This window comes from Protomyctophum bolini (assembly GCF_963924005.1).
Source record: "Protomyctophum bolini genome assembly, chromosome: 2".
Lineage (NCBI taxonomy): Eukaryota > Metazoa > Chordata > Actinopteri > Myctophiformes > Myctophidae > Protomyctophum > Protomyctophum bolini.
Window position 1 is genome coordinate 25,191,533 of NC_137863.1, and position 22,135 is coordinate 25,213,667.

The following is a 22,135-nucleotide window of genomic DNA, read 5'->3' on the forward strand; positions in this document are numbered from 1 at the left end:
ACCGACTTCACTGTAATAGCTTTTCATAAATTATATGTATACTGTCTGCTGTCGTGAAAGTGTACACTTTAGACAATGTTAGTTAGAGATGTTCGGGAGGGACTAGTGGAGAAGAGATCCAGTAGAACTAAAAGACACGCCATGCTGAAAATAGCAGTGTCAGCCATCAGGCTGATTTTTGACATCAACATTTTTGTAGATTTAGTCGACTAAAATCTGATGACATTTTAAATAGGGATGCACCGAAAGGGAAATTCTTGGCCGAAACCGAATACCGAATATAGGAAACAGTTGGCCGAAAACCGAATACCGAATAGCCGAATACATCTTTGTTGTAAAGCTACCTGATTAGGCAAAAGACATGATTATGGCAAAACCTAACTTAAATAATAAACACTTATGGGTCCTTTCAAAAACATCTAAATAATTGGAGGCTTTGTGATTAATTAATCTCAATTAATCACATTTTAATCGCATATCAATAGGCCTATTTGACCTGAGCAGTGATCTTTTTTTTCTACATAAGCATAGGCAATAAAAACAAGTAGTAATAATAATAGTGATAATAATATTATTTATATAAAGCTTCTCTGAGTACTTTTCAAGGAGAACATGAGAAAACAAATAAAAACAACTTTATTAGAGAAAAACTAAGACTATGGAATAAATTAAATTAAAGTGGAATGAGATAGCAATATTCCAGAGGTGGGTTTGAATTTATAGGTGGTGGCATGTCTCTGAGTTTTGGGAAGTGCATCGTTTTGACAGGTCTGCCTGCTGTGGACAGTGAAACCCTGACCATTAAACACAGGCAGAAGCAACGATACAGTCTATCATTCATTGTTAAAGCTCCAAATGATATTCCCATTCGTCTTTGTGTCTGCCCGTGTAAACGCAGCAGCGAGTGTGAGGGGACGAGGGTTGGGGAACGGATGTAAAGTACATAGTGTTAAAACTAACGTTAGCTCCCATGCTAGCTACTATGCTTCCCTCGTCAACAGAACACCACCACAGATCGGGTGGAAGCTGCTAATATCACGTTGCTTGTGCCCGTGGATGGGAAATAAGATTTAGAAGGCTATGGAAATAATCGTGGATGAAAGCACAGATGTGTGCAATACAGTCTGCCTGTGCATTCCGTGACTGCCGCTCGTGTGTTGTGTTGCGAGTACGACTGTCGCTGGCTGGCTGCTGAATGATGCATATAGTTAAAGAGCGTCATAAGCATGCGCCCTTCCTGCGCTGAAAGTAGCAGATCTACAAGCTATCTACCCGTCGCAATGCACAGCGCGTTGGGCTTGTACATCTGTGTTTTCCTCGCAGTTTAGTTCGATTCACAACTTTAGGACCACTACTACTATTCGGTGATATTTTTCGGCTTATTTGAGCCGAAACCGAATAGGCCGAAAATACATTTTTAGCCATTTTCGGCCGAATATTTTCGGTGGCCGAATTTTCGGTGCATCCTTAATTTTAAATAGTCGACTAAAATGTTCACAAAAAAAGAATGAAAAATAGCACATAAGCTCGCTATGGGCTATATCTTGCTTATTTGCCATTTTTCACTATTTAAAAAAACCTTTTAAAATAGTTCAAATAGCTGATCTACAAGCTCAGAACATGTACATGTAGATCGGCTAGTTGAACTATTTTAAAATGATTTTCAAAATAGTAAAAAATGGAAAATAAGTTTAGGGATAAGGGATAAGGGTGGCGCAAGATGGATATATCTACAATTTACAATTTAGGCATTTAGCCAAAGTATCTATTCTATATTTGTAAAGTGGTACCCAAAAGTTGAAAGAAAACCAAGGAAGAAAACCAAACCAAACAGCTACGTCGCTACTGCAACGCCCACAACACCATCTTACACACTACACTCACGCACACTCACACACACTCACACGGGCAGTGACGTCACACACTTACCCTTCGCAGTGTTCGAAAGCTATCTCCTCATAAGGCGGCCGACGCCAACGCAGACCACCAGCCGTCAAACAATAGTCTTTGCATTGGCACTAACACTACCTCCCTTCCACACTCACGCCGGCAATGCATTTGTTTAATACAAACATTTTCGCCCCAATCACCCACACCCCCGAGGCTTCCCTACACGGAACACTAAGCACTGCTGCCTATGCTGTTGCCCCAACAGGTCCAGAAACAAGGCCTTTAACCACGCTACTTACATACACTACAACTCGCTTACAATTCGCAAACCTGGCAACACTGCCCCTCGGCCTGTTGCCCCAACAGGCCCAGAAACAAGGCCTTTAACCACGCTACTTACATACACTACAACTCGCTTACAATTCGCAAACCTGGCAACACTGCCCTGTTTTCTCTGTTCTCTCGGCTCTCAGGAGAAGAGAATCGGCTCTCGCAGGATAACAGAAAGAAGGAAGGGGAGAAATTATAGGCTCACTATTTTGCTTATTCCTTCTAAATCTCTGTATTTACAAAATAAATGACTCAGCGAATCCCTTAGTTAAATCAACATTGTTCATTGTCACTACTTGGATTGTGCCGAAATATTTACATTACACGTATAGCTTTTGCTATTTTCGCCTGCCAGCCAACTGCCGACTACACACGCCTGCACACACACACACACACACACAGGAACACACACACAGGAATAGCCATGCAGGGTATACGGCGGCGAGACAGCACGTTATAATTTTCAGTTTCATTAAATAACTGTCTTTCTCAGCACGCGCATGTGCGCACACAACATTATTCAAGTGAAATGCGTAACGCCAATATTGGGCTCATATAGGCTACCAATACATTTGTTACTAACATTAGGTTGTGGCGAAGTAGAAACGTGGAGAGCAGATAGTGTGTTTTGGACAAACAGGCTAGGTATTGGTGTTGATTTGGGTCAAATGGAGTCTATATGGCTAAAGATAACACATGACGTCGGTGGGAGAGGAGTTATTGTGTGTTTTGGACAAACAGCGTGGTGTTGTTTTGTGTCAGCTGAAGCTTCATGTGTTTGTGTTGGAGCGCCTCAGTGTGGCCGTACAGGTCATGTGCAACCTCTTCCACAGAGAGATGGAGACACTAAATCTCAGCTGGAGAAACATGTTTGCATGCATGCATCGCTGCCTTGCATGCTGTGTGCTACTGTTGAGTCTGTCACTTACTTTGACTGATTTATGGCATTGTCTTTATGTTAATTTAAGAACTCTGGACATATAGGTCATTGTTTATTAACTGTGCACACGTGTAGCCTATTGTATGTCAGACTGTATGTCTGTCCCACAGTCACAATCCTGAAATATTCACACTACTTTTGGATTTGCAGGCCCGGCGCCACGGGGGGCAAAGGGGGTATATGGTTACAGACAAAACAATGGTACATTTCCAGGCATTCAATTAAATTCCATTGCTTGAAAGGAAGGATGCATCTTAATGATCTCCCATCTAGAACTGGAAAAACAACATTCCTCACCTATAGGCCATTCTTGGGGTGGGGAGGGGTGCTAATGTCATTGTTGCAGTGGTCAGGGTGCTTAAGTGGGCAGCTACTGTAACTAGCCAGGGGTGCTAATGTCATTGTGCTGTGTGTGGTCAGGGTGCTTAAGTGGTCAGCTACTGTAACTAGCCAGGGGTGCTAATGTCATTGTGCTATAATAATAACTAATAACCCATCCGTTACTACATGTGGAGTCAACTCCCGCAATTTCTTTCTTCCCATAGTGCGTGGCGAAGTAACTCTGGGATGAGTGCTCGCGAAGCGGGAGCAAAATTCTAGTAAAATGACATAGATTCTTTTTCACGGTTTTAATGTGTGTGTGTGTGTGTGTGTGTGTGTGTGTGTGTGTGTGTGTGTGTGTGTGTGTGTGTGTGTGTGTGTGTGTGTGTGTGTGTGTGTGCAGATGTATCATGTGTGTGTCCCCAGGGTTATGTGGGGGATGGAGGCTTCTGTAATGGTGACCTGAGCAGTGTTCTGGCTACGACCCCAACCTTCTCTGTCTTCTACAAGGTGACTGCGTTCATGCGTGTGTGTGTGTGCGTGCGTGCGTGCGTGCGTGGGGGGTTAAAATGAGTCTATGATCAGCTTTGATGTCAGATTGCTGTACTGAGAACACCACATCTATCTATCTGTCTGTCTGTCTGTCCGTCTGTCTGTCTGCCTGTCTGTCCACCGTGTAGCTGCTGTTGGACTACAGTGCGTCTTCAGAGGCAGGACGTGAGCTGGTGAACTTCCTGTCCATGAACAACTCTGCTGTCACTCTGTTTGTTCCTCATAACGAGGGCTTCATTCTCAACCAGGTACAATATGATCCTCAGGAATAGCCTACTGTAGTCTCGCGACAACTATCCCACAAACTATCTTAACTGGCCACGCAAGTCCCCTAACCTCATATCAGTCTTAACCGGTCACCTAAGTCAGTTTCACAATGTTTTCGCTTCGGCCGCAAGTAATTTCACTTCTGTGTTTCCTAATCGCAGCTCCAAGCGAGCCTGCTGGCTCGATTGCATTCGAGTGACAAGTAACCTACTGGTGATTATCGGTTGATAACATTCAAGGCGGCTGTAGCTTCCAGAGTTGACCGTTGCATGTCTAGTATAAGGACAACGTAGTAGAGATATAGAATATAATTTAATATCACTCTCAACCAAGTTACTAATATAATATCATGATGATAATGTGTTGACATTATTTAGACTCTGACAGAAAGAGATCTGGAGTACCACTTCTCAGCCAATCAGAGCAGAGTACTGTACCAGGGACTGACACACGAGGCAGTGATCTCCTCTCGACTGGGCTTCAACCTCACGATACACATGAATGAGGTACACGCACGCACGCACGCACGCACGGACACACAAGTTATCTTCTATTTCTGAAACATTTTGCCAAATGCTACTGTACGTACGTTAATACTATGAACTTTAGTCATGTAACATTTTGAATACAGCTCTTTTACTTATGGCAGAGTATTTTAATTTAAGTAAATTTAAGAAAAGAGGCGAGAGAGAGAGAGAGAGACCCCGAGACCCCAATGAGTGTTTTATCTCTTCTCTTGTCCTCCATATACAACAACAAAGAAAATAGTTTTCTTCATAAAGTATGCTGATGACATGGCCTTGTTTCCAGCCCCTCCTACTCCCAGCACATCGATGATGACCTTTAATGTCACTAGTAAGACCAAGGAGCTGTGTTTTGGCGGCAGCGAGCAAAGGGCACAGCTAGGGTCCATCTTTAGGCTGGTTATCCTATTTAAAGTAATTAAAATATCTGGGAAGTTTGAACTATAGACGACAAATTCACCTTTCAGACCAATGCAAATAGCATATAAAGGCCAGGCAGAACTGAGAAGATGTAATGCTAGTAAACACACCCTGACCATATTGTCTACAGGTCACTCACTGAGAGTGTTCTCACTTTTAACATTGTCTCCTGGGTGGGAACCTCTCAGTTAGACATACATGGAGGAACCAACTCACCCAGGTGTTCAAACAGGCTAGTAAGATCATTGGAGTGGAGAAAAAAACGACTGCAACTTCAGAACATAGCCTATACAAACGTTCAGAACATAGCCTATACAAACCAAAAAGGCAATTCAGGTCTACAATATGACTCCACCATCTTCACCCTTCATTCGAGCTGTTACCATCAGCTTAACAAATTAAAAAAAACTAAAAAGAATGGTTGCATGTTTGTGCCATTTGCAGTGGATATTTTAAACGAGAACATTTTAAATAACCCTACCACTCAATCCCTAAAGCCCATGATCACTGTTGCCGTTATGGGAGTGTATTGTATATTGTGCATCATTGCATTTCTGTATTCTATGTATTAGTAGTGTTTTTATTGTTTGTATACTGGATACCAGTGTGCCAAAGGCAATGTTTCCATGTTATGTTAAATTCAATGGAGTTTTCTTTCTCTTTAACGCAACGTGTGGGTGCATGTTGTCAGAGCTGTAAGCTGGTGAATCAGAGGTCCTTTGTAGACTGGGACATCCCTGCCACCAATGGGATCATTCACGTCATCCAGGCTCCCCTCACAGCCCCGCCCCTGCCGGTGAGTCCATACAACCAAACTACCCACAGTAGATGTGCACTTCTCTAAGTTCTCTCTCAACACTAAAACTACCCACAGTAGATGTGAACTTCTCTCTCATCACTAAAACTACCCACAGTAGATGTGAACTTCTCTCTCATCACTAAAACTACCCACAGTAGATGTGCACTTCTCTCTCATCACTAAAACTACCCACAGTAGATGTGCACTTCTCTCTCATCACTAAAACTACCCACAGTAGATGTGAACTTCTCTCTCATCACTAAAACTACCCACAGTACATGTGCACTTCTCTCTCATCACTTAAACTACCCACAGTAGATGTGCACTTCTCTCTCATCACTTAAACTACCCACAGTAGATGTGCACTTCTCTCTCATCACTTAAACTACCCACAGTAGATGTGCACTTCTCTCTCATCACTTAAACTACCCACAGTAGATGTGCACTTCTCTAAGTTCTCTCTCATCACTTAAACTACCCACAGTAGATGTGAACTTCTCTCTCATCACTAAAACTACCCACAGTAGATGTGAACTTCTCTCTCATCACTAAAACTACCCACAGTAGATGTGCACTTCTCTAAGTTCTCTCTCAATCCTAAATCTACCCACAGTAGATGTGCACTTCTCTCTCATCACTTAAACTACCCACAGTAGATGTGCACTTCTCTCTCATCACTTAAATGTGCACTTCTCTCTCATCACTTAAACTACCCACAGTAGATGTGCACTTCTCTCAACCCTAAATCTACCCACAGTAGATGTGCACTTCTCTCTCATCACTTAAACTACCCACAGTAGATGTGAACTTCTTTCTCATCACTAAAACTACCCACAGTAGATGTGCACTTCTCTCTCATCACTTAAACTACCCACAGTAGATGTGGACTTCTCTAAGTTCTCTCTCATCACTTAAACTACCCACAGTAGATGTGAACTTCTCTCTCATCACTAAAACTACCCACAGTAGATGTGCACTTCTCTAAGTTCTCTCTCAACCCTAAATCTACCCACAGTAGATGTGCACTTCTCTCTCATCACTTAAACTACCCACAGTAGATGTGCACTTCTCTCTCATCACTTAAACTACCCACAGTAGATGTGCACTTCTCTCTCATCACTTAAACTACCCACAGTAGATGTGCACTTCTCTCTCATCACTTAAACTACCCACAGTAGATGTGCACTTCTCTCAACCCTAAATCTACCCACAGTAGATGTGCACTTCTCTCTCATCACTTAAACTACCCACAGTAGATGTGAACTTCTCTCTCATCACTAAAACTACCCACAGTAGATGTGCACTTCTCTCTCATCACTAAAACTACCCACAGTAGATGTGCACTTCTCTAAGTTCTCTCTCAACCCTAAATCTACCCACAGTAGATGTGCACTTCTCTCTCATCACTTAAACTACCCACAGTAGATGTGCACTTCTCTCTCATCACTTAAACTACCCACAGTAGATGTGCACTTCTCTCTCATCACTTAAACTACCCACAGTAGATGTGCACTTCTCTAAGTTCTCTCTCAACCCTAAATCTACCCACAGTAGATGTGCACTTCTCTCTCATCACTAAAACTACCCACAGTAGATGTGAACTTCTCTCTCATCACTAAAACTACCCACAGTAGATGTGAACTTCTCTCTCATCACTAAAACTACCCACAGTAGATGTGCACTTCTCTCTCATCACTAAAACTACCCACAGTAGATGTGAACTTCTCTCTCATCACTAAAACTACCCACAGTAGATGTGAACTTCTCTCTCATCACTAAAACTACCCACAGTAGATGTGAACTTCTCTCTCATCACTAAAACTACCCACAGTAGATGTGCAATTCTCTCTCATCACTAAAACTACCCACAGTAGATGTGAACTTCTCTCTCATCACTAAAACTACCCACAGTAGATGTGAACTTCTCTCTCATCACTAAAACTACCCACAGTAGATGTGAACTTCTCTCTCATCACTAAAACTACCCACAGTAGATGTGAACTTCTCTCTCATCACTAAAACTACCCACAGTAGATGTGCACTTCTCTCTCATCACTAAAACTACCCACAGTAGATGTGAACTTCTCTCTCATCACTAAAACTACCCGCAGTAGATGTGCACTTCTCTCTCATCACTAAAACTACCCACAGTAGATGTGAACTTCTCTCTCATCACTAAAACTACCCACAGTAGATGTGAACTTCTCTCTCATCACTAAAACTACCCACAGTAGATGTGCACTTCTCTAAGTTCTCTCTCAACCCTAAATCTACCCACAGTAGATGTGCACTTCTCTCTCATCACTTAAACTACCCACAGTAGATGTGCACTACTCTCTCATCACTTAAACTACCCACAGTAGATGTGCACTTCTCTCTCATCACTTAAACTACCCACAGTAGATGTGCACTTCTCTCAACCCTAAATCTACCCACAGTAGATGTGCACTTCTCTCTCATCACTTAAACTACCCACAGTAGATGTGAACTTCTCTCTCATCACTAAAACTACCCACAGTAGATGTGAACTTCTCTCTCATCACTAAAACTACCCACAGTAGATGTGAACTTCTCTCTCATCACTAAAACTACCCACAGTAGATGTGCACTTCTCTCTCATCACTAAAACTACCCACAGTAGATGTGCACTTCTCTAAGTTCTCTCTCAACCCTAAATCTACCCACAGTAGATGTGCACTTCTCTCTCATCACTTAAACTACCCACAGTAGATGTGCACTTCTCTCTCATCACTTAAACTACCCACAGTATATGTGCACTTCTCTCTCATCACTTAAACTACCCACAGTAGATGTGCACTTCTCTAAGTTCTCTCTCAACCCTAAATCTACCCACAGTAGATGTGCACTTCTCTCTCATCACTAAAACTACCCACAGTAGATGTGAACTTCTCTCTCATCACTAAAACTACCCACAGTAGATGTGCACTTCTCTCTCATCACTAAAACTACCCACAGTAGATGTGAACTTCTCTCTCATCACTAAAACTACCCACAGTAGATGTGAACTTCTCTCTCATCACTAAAACTACCCACAGTAGATGTGAACTTCTCTCTCATCACTAAAACTACCCACAGTAGATGTGAACTTCTCTCTCATCACTAAAACTACCCACAGTAGATGTGCACTTCTCTCTCATCACTAAAACTACCCACAGTAGATGTGAACTTCTCTCTCATCACTAAAACTACCCACAGTAGATGTGCACTTCTCTCTCATCACTAAAACTACCCACAGTAGATGTGAACTTCTCTCTCATCACTAAAACTACCCACAGTAGATGTGCACTTCTCTCTCATCACTAAAACTACCCACAGTATATGTGCACTTCTCTCTCAACACTAAAACTACCCACAGTAGATGTGCACTTCTCTCTCAACACTAAAACTACCCACAGTAGATGTGCACTTATCTCTCATCACTAAAACTACCCACAGTAGATGTGAACTTCTCTCTCATCACTAAAACTACCCACAGTAGATGTGCACTTCTCTAAGTTCTCTCTCAACACTAAAACTACCCACAGTAGATGTGAACTTCTCTCTCAACACTAAAACTACCCACAGTAGATGTGCACTTCTCTCTCATCACTAAAACTACCCACAGTAGATGTGCACTTCTCTCTCATCACTTAAACTACCCACAGTAGATGTGCACTTCTCTCTCTTCACTAAAACTACCCACAGTAGATGTGAACTTCTCTCTCATCACTAAAACTACCCACAGTAGATGTGAACTTCTCTCTCATCACTAAAACTACCCACAGTAGATGTGCACTTCTCTCTCATCACTAAAACTACCCACAGTAGATGTGAACTTCTCTCTCATCACTAAAACTACCCACAGTAGATGTGCACTTCTCTAAGTTCTCTCTCAACACTAAAACTACCACAGTAGATGTGCACTTCTCTCAACACTAACCCTAACCCACAGTAGATGTGCACTTCTCTGTCAACACTAAAGCCCTACGTATATACTTTACAGAGGAAACTGGACGCTTTCCTCTTCCCTTTATTTCTTTCCTTTTTTAATTTCATTACTTTCTTTCCATTTAATTTCAGTCCATTAAATATTGGGAGGCATCCTTTGGTTAGACATAGCATTGGTTAGACATAAGGTTATTATTTATATCATCTGTTCAATAATTCGTATCTTCATTCTCATCTTCTCATCTTCATTGAACTTAATTCTCTCACCAAGAAAATATGAATTGACCACAACTGTGTTTATACTGTAGGGTTAGCGTTATCTAAAAGCTCTAGTGATTTCAGTATGCAGGCATATGTCAATAGGTTACACTGTATTTTTGTTTATGCGAAACAACGTTACACGCAGTAATTTGTGTGTGTGTGTGTGTGTGTGTGTGTGTGTGTGTGTGTGTGTGTGCGTGCGCGCGTGCACATTCGTACATCTTTCCTGTTGTCTACAGATTTCTCCCCACGCCTCCAGAGGCCCCGCCCACTCCAGCGGCGTCGCATGGGTTGTCGTGTTGATGATGATTCTGCTCCTAGTGGCTGGTCTGAGTTACTACGTCTACAAACACAAAAGACATGCCTTCAGGTTCCACTACTTCATAGTAAGACAATAATTATGACATGCATGCACAAGTGTATACACACACACACACACACACACACACACACAGCGGGCTAACTTTGCATCACAGCGTTCACAGAGCACACAGCGTTTCATGCCCGTATGTATAGGCTCGTTACACACAATAAAACCCTGATCGTTGATTCAACTCTGAAAGTGCAAAGACAAAAAAAAGTAATGCTACTTTTGCTACTTTCAGAGTTCCACGAACACCAGTGTTGATTTTGTCGACTAAAACCAAAACGAAAAATGTTCGTCGACTGTACCTTTTATCACTGAGAAAAACTAAATGAAAACTAAGCTATGATGACTAAAACTAAATATATTGACAATTTCGTCAACGAATAAAAACTAGACTAAAATGTTAGGAAGGAAGGGACTAGTGTACAAGAGATCCAGTATAAGTCATTTTACACTTGGTTGCATGCTGAAAATAGACGATCTACACGTGTTGTGAACTTGTAGATTGGGCATTTTCCGCAAGTGTAAAATTATGACGGCATCAAGGCCCACCAAAATACATTTCAGTCGACTAAATCAACTGCAGATTTAGTCGACTAAAATCTTATGATATTTAGTCGACTAAAACTAGACTAACACCAACACATTCCAGCAGGTGACTAAAATGTGACTAAAACTAAATGAAAACTATTCAAGAGACTGACTAAAACTAAAATCAAAATTCGCTGCCAAAAACAACACTGACGAACACTCAGGACTCTGCTGCATGCGTGGTGCAGAGCTGTTCTTTCACGTCGGTCCCCATTGCATGCCATCCTTGACATTGTGGTAGTTGTTGCTGGGCAGAATACCTGCTATCTCCACGTTTCAAAGTTTTAGTTTTTATTTTGTGTGTTGAATTAATGCCCTAAGATGAGGTCGATCATATCTGCCTTTTTTTCTCTGACATCTTCTCTGTCTGCTCCACTGGGGCTGTATGGAGTTAAAGGGGAATACCACTCATTTTCAGTAGATTGCGAGTACAGTACAGTACAGTAGAGTGCGAGTAGAGTAGAGTGCGAGTAGAGTGCGAGTAGAGTAGAGTAGAGTGCGAGTAGAGTAGAGTAGAGTAGAGTGCGAGTAGAGTAGAGTGCGAGTAGAGTAGAGTAGAGTAGAGTAGAGTAGAGTGCGAGTAGAGTGCGAGTAGAGTAGAGTAGAGTAGAGTAGAGTAGAGTAGAGTAGAGTACAGTAGAGTGCGAGTAGAGTAGAGTAGAGTAGAGTAGAGTAGAGTAGAGTAGAGTAGAGTAGAGTAGAGTGCGAGTACAGTACAGTAGAGTGCGAGTACAGTACAGTAGAGTGTGAGTACAGTACAGTAGAGTGCGAGTACAGTACAGTGGGAATACAGTACAGTAGAGTAGAGTGTGAGTACAGTAGAGTAGAGTGCGACTTTTTGTCTCTACCTGTTTTATTTGACCGACCTGTCCTGTTTCTCTGTCTGTCTGTCTGTCTGTCTGTCTGCCTGTGTGTGTGTGTGTGTGTGTGTGTGTGTGTGTGTGTGTGTGTGTGTGTGTGTGTGTGTGTGTGTGTGTGTGTGTGTGTGTGTGTGTGTGTGTGTGTGTGTGTGTGTGTGTGTGTGTGTGTGTGTGTGTGTGTGTGTGTGTGTGTGTGTGTGTGTGTGTGTGTGTGTGTGTGAGACAGAATGAGGAGGAGAACGCCGCCTCCAGACAGACTGACGCTCCAGCACTGGTCACCTTCCCTAACCCTCTGTACAGAGGACAGACTGCCTTCAACGAGCCATTCGAGGTCACACCAAACTCTCTATACTGCATGCTATAGGCCTACTCATACATACACTACTGTAGTGCAAACTCTCTATACTGCATGCTATAGGCCTACTCATACATAGACTACTGTAGTGCAAACTCTCTATACTGCATGCTATAGGCCTACTCATACATACACTACTGTAGTGCAAACTCTCTATACTGCATGCTATAGGCCTACTCATACATACACTACTGTAGTGCATAGATTTGAAAACATTTGAAAGATTTAATTTTATTAAAAATAATTCTAGGCCTACTACTACGGTATGAAGAAACCACTAACTGCGTCGATTTTTGGACTTAAAGTTGTAGGAAATACTTGCCATTAATATAGTGGTTGCAAAGGTATTAATTGATTGCCTGAGTCCCATGGTGGACGTTCTGGTCGGACTTTGGTGAATATTAAGTAGTTCTGGTCATTCGTTGGGGGTCTGGGGGCCACACATTAAAAAATAAATGAATGCACAAAACTAGCGTCAATTGTATTGCTGACCTATATTTCAACCATATAGTGTAACTGCGACTTTCGTTCAACTTTGACCCCTCTGTCACATTAAATATTTTTTTTGTGTAATGGAGCTGGGATCTTCTCCTTTGGTTCACACATTCCTACGACATGTGAGAATGGTTCAGTGAATAACTGTTTTGATTGCCACGCCCAAGATAACGAGATTTGATTAATTGGTGTTAATCCAGCGTTTTAAAAACAATAGCATTTTATTTTTATTTTTTATTTTTAGCTAGCCACCGCTAGCGTCCACATAAAAACTGCCAAAATCCCACGTCGTCTTTATAGACATTATGGCTCAAAATGAGAAATAAACTGAAATAAACTAACTAACTAACTATGTCGTTCCTACAGGACTCCACACAGGAGGCTGCAGCAGCAGTTCATCCAGAAACAACAGAAGCAGAGAAGGTTGTGGACTTGGAGTAGAAACATCATCATCTGACCGCCAACAACATTATTATTTTAACCACTGTCTTAAGCCCTAACCACACCACAAGGGTCAAGACGGTTTTAGCGTTGCCCTTGCGGTATGATATGTCTTGTTGCATGTTGACCCACGTTGACCCTAGTGATTCAACACATGGAATTCAATGGCCCAAACCACACCAAAGGGTCAAGATGGTTTTAGCGTTAACTCCTTGCAACCATTTGGACCCAACTTTGACATGCCAAGGACCACCGAATACTTTGCCTCTGGATCCACTAAAGTTCATTAAACCAAATGGTGTAAAACAAAAAAGAAGGGGGAAAAAAGAAAAATAATTTCAAATAGAAGATTTACAAGGTCACAAACGTATTGCATCAATATAGAGAGGCAAAGTCTACACCCCTATAAACATAGGTGAACATTTTGAAAATATCTTGTTTTAATACTTTTTACAAATTGTGAAAATGTTTTTTGCTATGAATACAGGTGTGCCTTGAGTTTGGATGTAGGCCTATCCATTGGTGAGTGAGCCTTGGACACAAAACAGTTTTTTACAGAATAAAGGATAACAATGGAGACAAGTGTGGTAGATATTTTTAGAACTCATATCAGAGTCATTAAGAAATACACAGGGCAGAGAGTGGACTGAAACAATGATACTTTTTAATACAAGGGTTCACCAGCCCAGGGAGACTGCACGTATGCAAGCCTCCTGAGCCCTTCCCATTGCTCCCTCTTATACACACATGAGAGCAGAGAATACATTGAAGGTGTGGTCAAATAGTGGTCAAACATGGTCAGACATGGCCTCTTGTAAGAATAGGTCTTCTGACAGAAAACCAACAGGTGGATAGTATTCTCATTTCAAAACTTCTCTTACACAAGCCTTCAGACTTTTTTGTGCTTTTATCCTTTTGAATTTATTTTAAATTGAGTCCTCAATGAATGAATGAATCAATCAATCAATCAATCAATGTTGTGGTGGTCAAATGGTCATCAGTTCGGAGAGTCCAATTTCATTGCCGGAGTACTCTGAAATTCTAAAGGCTATAGGTTCATCTTATGGTGGACATGTTTGCCTGAAAAGGAATCTTTGAAATGTTTCATAGTTTTAGAAATATAGTGCTTTCAAATTTGAGACATTTACAGTGGGGCTCAATGGCAGACATCCCCACGTCAAAAAAGCACTTTCACCTAGAAACTCCATTCACACTTTTTATTATTCAGCTTACTGTGGAGACACATGCTGGAACTTTTTACTTTTAAATGTTTTGTAGTTTCTGAGTTATTTAACTTAAACGCCCAATGCATTCTCTATGGCAATAGCACAAACTTTGGCATGCTGCTATAGTCCTACATACTTACACCTAGCAACCCCATCTAGCCTACTTAGGTTCATCTTATGGTGGACATGTTTGCCTGAAAAGGAATCTTTGAAATGTTTCATAGTTTTAGAAATATAGTGCTTTCAAACTTGAGACATTTACAATGGGGCTCAATGGCAGACATTGGCACGTCAAAAATTACTTTCACCTAGAAACTCCATTCACACTTTTTATTATTCAGCTTACTGTGGAGACACATGCTGGAACTTTTTACTTTGAAATGTTTTATAGTTTCTGAGTTATTTAACTTAAACGCCCAATGCATTCTCTATGGCAGGGGTGTCGAACTCAACTTGGGGCGAGGGCCGCATTGGTCAAAAGGTCACTTGATGGGGGCCACAACCAGTTGCGGACGCATGCTCGATGTCTCAAGCCCAACACACACCGGCTCCGTCCGACGCGGCGCGTCAGCGCACGTCGGACGCCGCCGGTGTGCGATAGGTTCATTGAAAATAATGGAGGCGGCTGTTTTGACGCGCGGCGTTCGCAGACGGTGTGGGAGGCCCTTCAGTCAGTCACTGCTATAATATCTATCTATCTATCTATCTATCTATCTATCTATCTATCTATCTATCTATGTATGCTCAGACCCAGCCAGCCAGCCAGCAAGCCACACACATAGTGCTCAGACCCAGCCAGCCAGCCAGCCACACACATAGTGCTCACTGCTCAGACCCAGCCAGCAAGCCACGTACATAGTGCTCAGACCCAGCCAGCCAGCAAGCCACACACATAGTGCTCAGACCCAGCCAGCCAGCCAGCCAGCCACACACATAGTGCTCAGACCCAGCCAGCCAGCAAGCCACATACATAGTGCTCAGAGCCAGCCAGCCACACACATAGTGCTCAGACCCAGCCAGCCAGCAAGCCACATACATAGTGCTCAGAGCCAGCCAGCCACACACATAGTGCTCAGACCCAGCCAGCCAGCAAGCCACATACATAGTGCTCAGAGCCAGCCAGCCACACACATAGTGCTCAGACCCAGCCAGCCAGCAAGCCACACACATAGTGCTCAGACCCAGCCAGCCAGCCAGCCGGCCACACACATAGTGCTCAGACCCAGCCAGCCAGCAGGCCACACACATAGTGCTCAGACCCAGCCAGCCACACACATAGCTCCGTAAGGGAGTGGTTGCACCACTCAAAAAATCTTCAAAAAACTGAAGAGGCTACTGGAGATTGGAAAACCTGATTTGGACATGATCTGATGCAGGACAATGTCACTATGACAGAAAGAGAAGATGGGTCTTCACACATTCTCACACACACACACACGACTTTGTGCCTATAATGTGCACGGCACCGTTCCACTTCATCATATCACGCAAGAGACGCCACACCAGTATGGAAGAGAGATAGTCACTTACTCACTTGTTGTAACTTGTAGGGATGCCACAAAGTGACCATCAGCCAAATTGAATAGTCGACAGCTCTGCCGATTAATAATCGATTAATTGAACCCACCCCCCATATTAATCAATATCAGATTAAACGTATAAGATTTTATATTATGCACATGCCATGGTCACATAACCATTATATGTTGAGTGCATGCTTTGATGGTTACAGTTATATAATCAGTTTTGATGAGTAAACCTTTGTGGAGATCTTCTCAGTTCTCATTGTATGCTAGTTACTGCCATTTAGGATGGAAAATGAAATCCATTTGGATTTGGGGAGAAGTAGTTTCATAAGGGGCTGGTATGAAGTACTTGATATAAAGAGAACATGTTCAGTTCACTAGTCTACACTCTACTCTACACCTGCCTTCATTTCATCTGATTGTCTGTCTGGCAGGCACTTGCCTATAACCCATCGTTTTTTTCATTTTATAATTTTTGTCAAATCATCAAAAATGATGAAAAACGGCGCGCTATAGTATGCCGTACGATATAGGCTATAGCCCACGGTCTGAAATGATGAGAAACGCGGCTAACTTTTTTTTTCAAAATTTCAAAAAACATGGTATAACCCATCGTTTTTGTCATTTCGTCATTTTTTTCAAATCTTCAAAAATGATGAAAAACGGCGCGCTATAGTATGCCGTATGATATGGGCTATAGCCCATTGTCCAAAATGATGAGAAACGAGGCTAACTTTTTTTTTCAAAGTTTCAAAAAACATGGGCTATAACCCATCGTTTTTGTCATTTCGTCATTTTTTTCAAATCCTCAAAAATGATGAAAAACGGCGCGCTATAGTATGCCGTACGATATGGGCTATAGCCCATGGTCCAAAATGATGAGAAACGAGGCTAACTTTTTTTTTCAAAATTTCAAAAAACATGGGCTATAACCCATCGTTTTTGTCATTTCGTCATTTTTTTCAAATCCTCAAAAATGATGAAAAACGTTGCGCTATAGTATGCCGTACGATATAGGCTATAGCCCATGGTCAGAAATGATGAGAAACGAGGCTAACTTTTTTTTTCAAAATTTCAAAAAACATGGGCTATAACCCATCGTTTTTTTCATTTTATCATTTTTGTCAAATCATCAAAAATGATGAAAAACGGCGCGCTATAGTATGCCGTACGATATAGGCTATAGCCCATGGTCCAAAATGATGAGAAACGAGGCTAACTTTTTTTTTCAAAATTTAAAAAAACATGGGCTATAACCCATCGTTTTTGTCATTTCGTCATTTTTTTCAAATCCTCAAAAATGATGAAAAACGGCGCGCTATAGTATGCCGTACGATATAGGCTATAGCCCACGGTCCGAAATGATTAGAAACGAGGCTAACTTTTTTTTTCAAAATTTCAAAAAACATGGGCTATAACCCATCGTTTTTGTCATTTCGTCATTTTTTTCAAATCTTCAAAAATGATGAAAAACGGCACGCTATAGTATGCCGTACGATATGGGCTATAGCCCATTGTCCAAAATTATGAGAAACGAGGCTAACTTTTTTTTCCGAAATTTCAAAAAACATGGGCTATAACCCATCGTTTTTGTCATTTCGTCATTTTTTTCAAATCCTGAAAAATGATGAAAAACGGCGCGCTATAGTATGCCGTACGATATGGGCTATAGCCCATTGTCCAAAATGATGAGAAACGAGGCTAACTTTTTTTTTCATAATTTCAAAAAACATGGGCAATAACCCATCGTTTTTGTCATTTCGTCATTTTTTTCAAATCCTCAAAAATGATGAAAAATGGCGCGCTATAGTATGCCGTACGATATAGGCTATAGCCCATGGTCAGAAATGATGAGAAACGAGGCTAACTTTTTTTTTCAAAATTTTAAAAAACATGGGCTATAACCCATCGTTTTTTTCATTTCGTCATTTTTTTCAAATCCTCAAAAATGATGAAAAACGGCGCGCTATAGTATGCCGTACGATATGGGCTATAGCCCATGGTCATAAATGATGAGAAACGAGGCTAACTTTTGTTTTCAAAATTTCAAAAAACATGGGCTATAACCCATCGTTTTTGTCATTTCGTAATTTTTTTCAAATCCTGAAAAATGATGAAAAACGGCGCGCTATAGTATGCCGTACGATATGGGCTATAGCCCATTGTCCAAAATGATGAGAAACGAGGCTAACTTTTTTTTTCAAATTTTCAAAAAACATGGGCTATAACCCATCGTTTTTGTCATTTCGTCATTTTTTTCAAATCCTCAAAAATGATGAAAAACGGCGCGCTATAGTATGCCGTACGATATGGGCTATAGCCCATGGTCAGAAATGATGAGAAACGAGGCTAACTTTTTTTTTCAAAATTTCAAAAAACATGGGCTATAACCCATCGTTTTTTTCATTTTTGTAAAATCATCAAAAATGATGAAAAACGGCGCGCTATAGTATGCCGTACGATATAGGCTATAGCCAATGGTCCAAAATGATGAGAAACGAGGCTAACTTTTTTTTCAAAATTTCAAAAAACATGGGCTATAACCCATCGTTTTTTTTCATTTTTCATTTTTTTCAAATCTTCAAAAATGATGAAAAACGGCGCGCTATAGTATGCCGTACGATATGGGCTATAGCCCATTGTCCAAAATGATGAGAAACGAGGCTAACTTTTTTTTTCAAAGTTTCAAAAAACATGGGCTATAACCCATCGTTTTTGTCATTTCGTCATTTTTTTCAAATCCTCAAAAATGATGAAAAACGGCGCGCTATAGTATGCCGTACGATATGGGCTATAGCCCATGGTCCAAAATGATGAGAAACGAGGCTAACTTTTTTTTTCAAAATTTCAAAAAACATGGGCTATAACCCATCGTTTTTGTCATTTCGTCATTTTTTTCAAATCCTCAAAAATGATGAAAAACGTTGCGCTATAGTATGCCGTACGATATAGGCTATAGCCCATGGTCAGAAATGATGAGAAACGAGGCTAACTTTTTTTTTCAAAATTTCAAAAAACATGGGCTATAACCCATCGTTTTTTTCATTTTATCATTTTTGTCAAATCATCAAAAATGATGAAAAACGGCGCGCTATAGTATGCCGTACGATATAGGCTATAGCCCATGGTCCAAAATGATGAGAAACGAGGCTAACTTTTTTTTTCAAAATTTAAAAAAACATGGGCTATAACCCATCGTTTTTGTCATTTCGTCATTTTTTTCAAATCCTCAAAAATGATGAAAAACGGCGCGCTATAGTATGCCGTACGATATAGGCTATAGCCCACGGTCCGAAATGATTAGAAACGAGGCTAACTTTTTTTTTCAAAATTTCAAAAAACATGGGCTATAACCCATCGTTTTTGTCATTTCGTCATTTTTTTCAAATCTTCAAAAATGATGAAAAACGGCACGCTATAGTATGCCGTACGATATGGGCTATAGCCCATTGTCCAAAATTATGAGAAACGAGGCTAACTTTTTTTTCCGAAATTTCAAAAAACATGGGCTATAACCCATCGTTTTTGTCATTTCGTCATTTTTTTCAAATCCTGAAAAATGATGAAAAACGGCGCGCTATAGTATGCCGTACGATATGGGCTATAGCCCATTGTCCAAAATGATGAGAAACGAGGCTAACTTTTTTTTTCATAATTTCAAAAAACATGGGCAATAACCCATCGTTTTTGTCATTTCGTCATTTTTTTCAAATCCTCAAAAATGATGAAAAATGGCGCGCTATAGTATGCCGTACGATATAGGCTATAGCCCATGGTCAGAAATGATGAGAAACGAGGCTAACTTTTTTTTTCAAAATTTTAAAAAACATGGGCTATAACCCATCGTTTTTTTCATTTCGTCATTTTTTTCAAATCCTCAAAAATGATGAAAAACGGCGCGCTATAGTATGCCGTACGATATGGGCTATAGCCCATGGTCATAAATGATGAGAAACGAGGCTAACTTTTGTTTTCAAAATTTCAAAAAACATGGGCTATAACCCATCGTTTTTGTCATTTCGTAATTTTTTTCAAATCCTGAAAAATGATGAAAAACGGCGCGCTATAGTATGCCGTACGATATGGGCTATAGCCCATTGTCCAAAATGATGAGAAACGAGGCTAACTTTTTTTTTCAAATTTTCAAAAAACATGGGCTATAACCCATCGTTTTTGTCATTTCGTCATTTTTTTCAAATCCTCAAAAATGATGAAAAACGGCGCGCTATAGTATGCCGTACGATATGGGCTATAGCCCATGGTCAGAAATGATGAGAAACGAGGCTAACTTTTTTTTTCAAAATTTCAAAAAACATGGGCTATAACCCATCGTTTTTTTCATTTTTGTAAAATCATCAAAAATGATGAAAAACGGCGCGCTATAGTATGCCGTACGATATAGGCTATAGCCAATGGTCCAAAATGATGAGAAACGAGGCTAACTTTTTTTTCAAAATTTCAAAAAACATGGGCTATAACCCATCGTTTTTTTTCATTTTTCATTTTTTTCAAATCTTCAAAAATGATGAAAAACGGCGCGCTATAGTATGCCGTACGATATGGGCTATAGCCCATTGTCCAAAATGATGAGAAACGAGGCTAACTTTTTTTTTCAAAGTTTCAAAAAACATGGGCTATAACCCATCGTTTTTGTCATTTCGTCATTTTTTTCAAATCCTCAAAAATGATGAAAAACGGCGCGCTATAGTATGCCGTACGATATGGGCTATAGCCCATGGTCCAAAATGATGAGAAACGAGGCTAACTTTTTTTTTCAAAATTTCAAAAAACATGGGCTATAACCCATCGTTTTTGTCATTTCGTCATTTTTTTCAAATCCTCAAAAATGATGAAAAACGTTGCGCTATAGTATGCCGTACGATATAGGCTATAGCCCATGGTCAGAAATGATGAGAAACGAGGCTAACTTTTTTTTTCAAAATTTCAAAAAACATGGGCTATAACCCATCGTTTTTTTCATTTTATCATTTTTGTCAAATCATCAAAAATGATGAAAAACGGCGCGCTATAGTATGCCGTACGATATAGGCTATAGCCCATGGTCCAAAATGATGAGAAACGAGGCTAACTTTTTTTTTCAAAATTTAAAAAAACATGGGCTATAACCCATCGTTTTTGTCATTTCGTCATTTTTTTCAAATCCTCAAAAATGATGAAAAACGGCGCGCTATAGTATGCCGTACGATATAGGCTATAGCCCACGGTCCGAAATGATTAGAAACGAGGCTAACTTTTTTTTTCAAAATTTCAAAAAACATGGGCTATAACCCATCGTTTTTGTCATTTCGTCATTTTTTTCAAATCTTCAAAAATGATGAAAAACGGCACGCTATAGTATGCCGTACGATATGGGCTATAGCCCATTGTCCAAAATTATGAGAAACGAGGCTAACTTTTTTTTCCGAAATTTCAAAAAACATGGGCTATAACCCATCGTTTTTGTCATTTCGTCATTTTTTTCAAATCCTGAAAAATGATGAAAAACGGCGCGCTATAGTATGCCGTACGATATGGGCTATAGCCCATTGTCCAAAATGATGAGAAACGAGGCTAACTTTTTTTTTCATAATTTCAAAAAACATGGGCAATAACCCATCGTTTTTGTCATTTCGTCATTTTTTTCAAATCCTCAAAAATGATGAAAAATGGCGCGCTATAGTATGCCGTACGATATAGGCTATAGCCCATGGTCAGAAATGATGAGAAACGAGGCTAACTTTTTTTTTCAAAATTTTAAAAAACATGGGCTATAACCCATCGTTTTTTTCATTTCGTCATTTTTTTCAAATCCTCAAAAATGATGAAAAACGGCGCGCTATAGTATGCCGTACGATATGGGCTATAGCCCATGGTCATAAATGATGAGAAACGAGGCTAACTTTTGTTTTCAAAATTTCAAAAAACATGGGCTATAACCCATCGTTTTTGTCATTTCGTAATTTTTTTCAAATCCTGAAAAATGATGAAAAACGGCGCGCTATAGTATGCCGTACGATATGGG

General features: G+C 40.6%; 1 protein-coding gene across 1 annotated transcript in view; it reads left to right on the forward strand.

Moving 5' to 3' along the window:
- stab1 (stabilin 1) overlaps nucleotides 1-13,943 on the forward strand; it is a 61,556-nt gene extending 47,613 nt beyond the window's left edge. The window contains exons 65-71 of the mRNA XM_080787338.1: nucleotides 3,885-3,991; nucleotides 4,162-4,281; nucleotides 4,678-4,806; nucleotides 5,936-6,040; nucleotides 10,492-10,638; nucleotides 12,297-12,401; nucleotides 13,287-13,943. Coding sequence (XP_080643464.1) covers nucleotides 3,885-3,991; nucleotides 4,162-4,281; nucleotides 4,678-4,806; nucleotides 5,936-6,040; nucleotides 10,492-10,638; nucleotides 12,297-12,401; nucleotides 13,287-13,361 — 788 coding nt within the window. The 3' untranslated portion in view covers nucleotides 13,362-13,943. The remainder of the gene's footprint in view (nucleotides 1-3,884; nucleotides 3,992-4,161; nucleotides 4,282-4,677; nucleotides 4,807-5,935; nucleotides 6,041-10,491; nucleotides 10,639-12,296; nucleotides 12,402-13,286) is intronic.
- The last annotated feature ends 8,192 nt before the right edge of the window (nucleotides 13,944-22,135 follow it).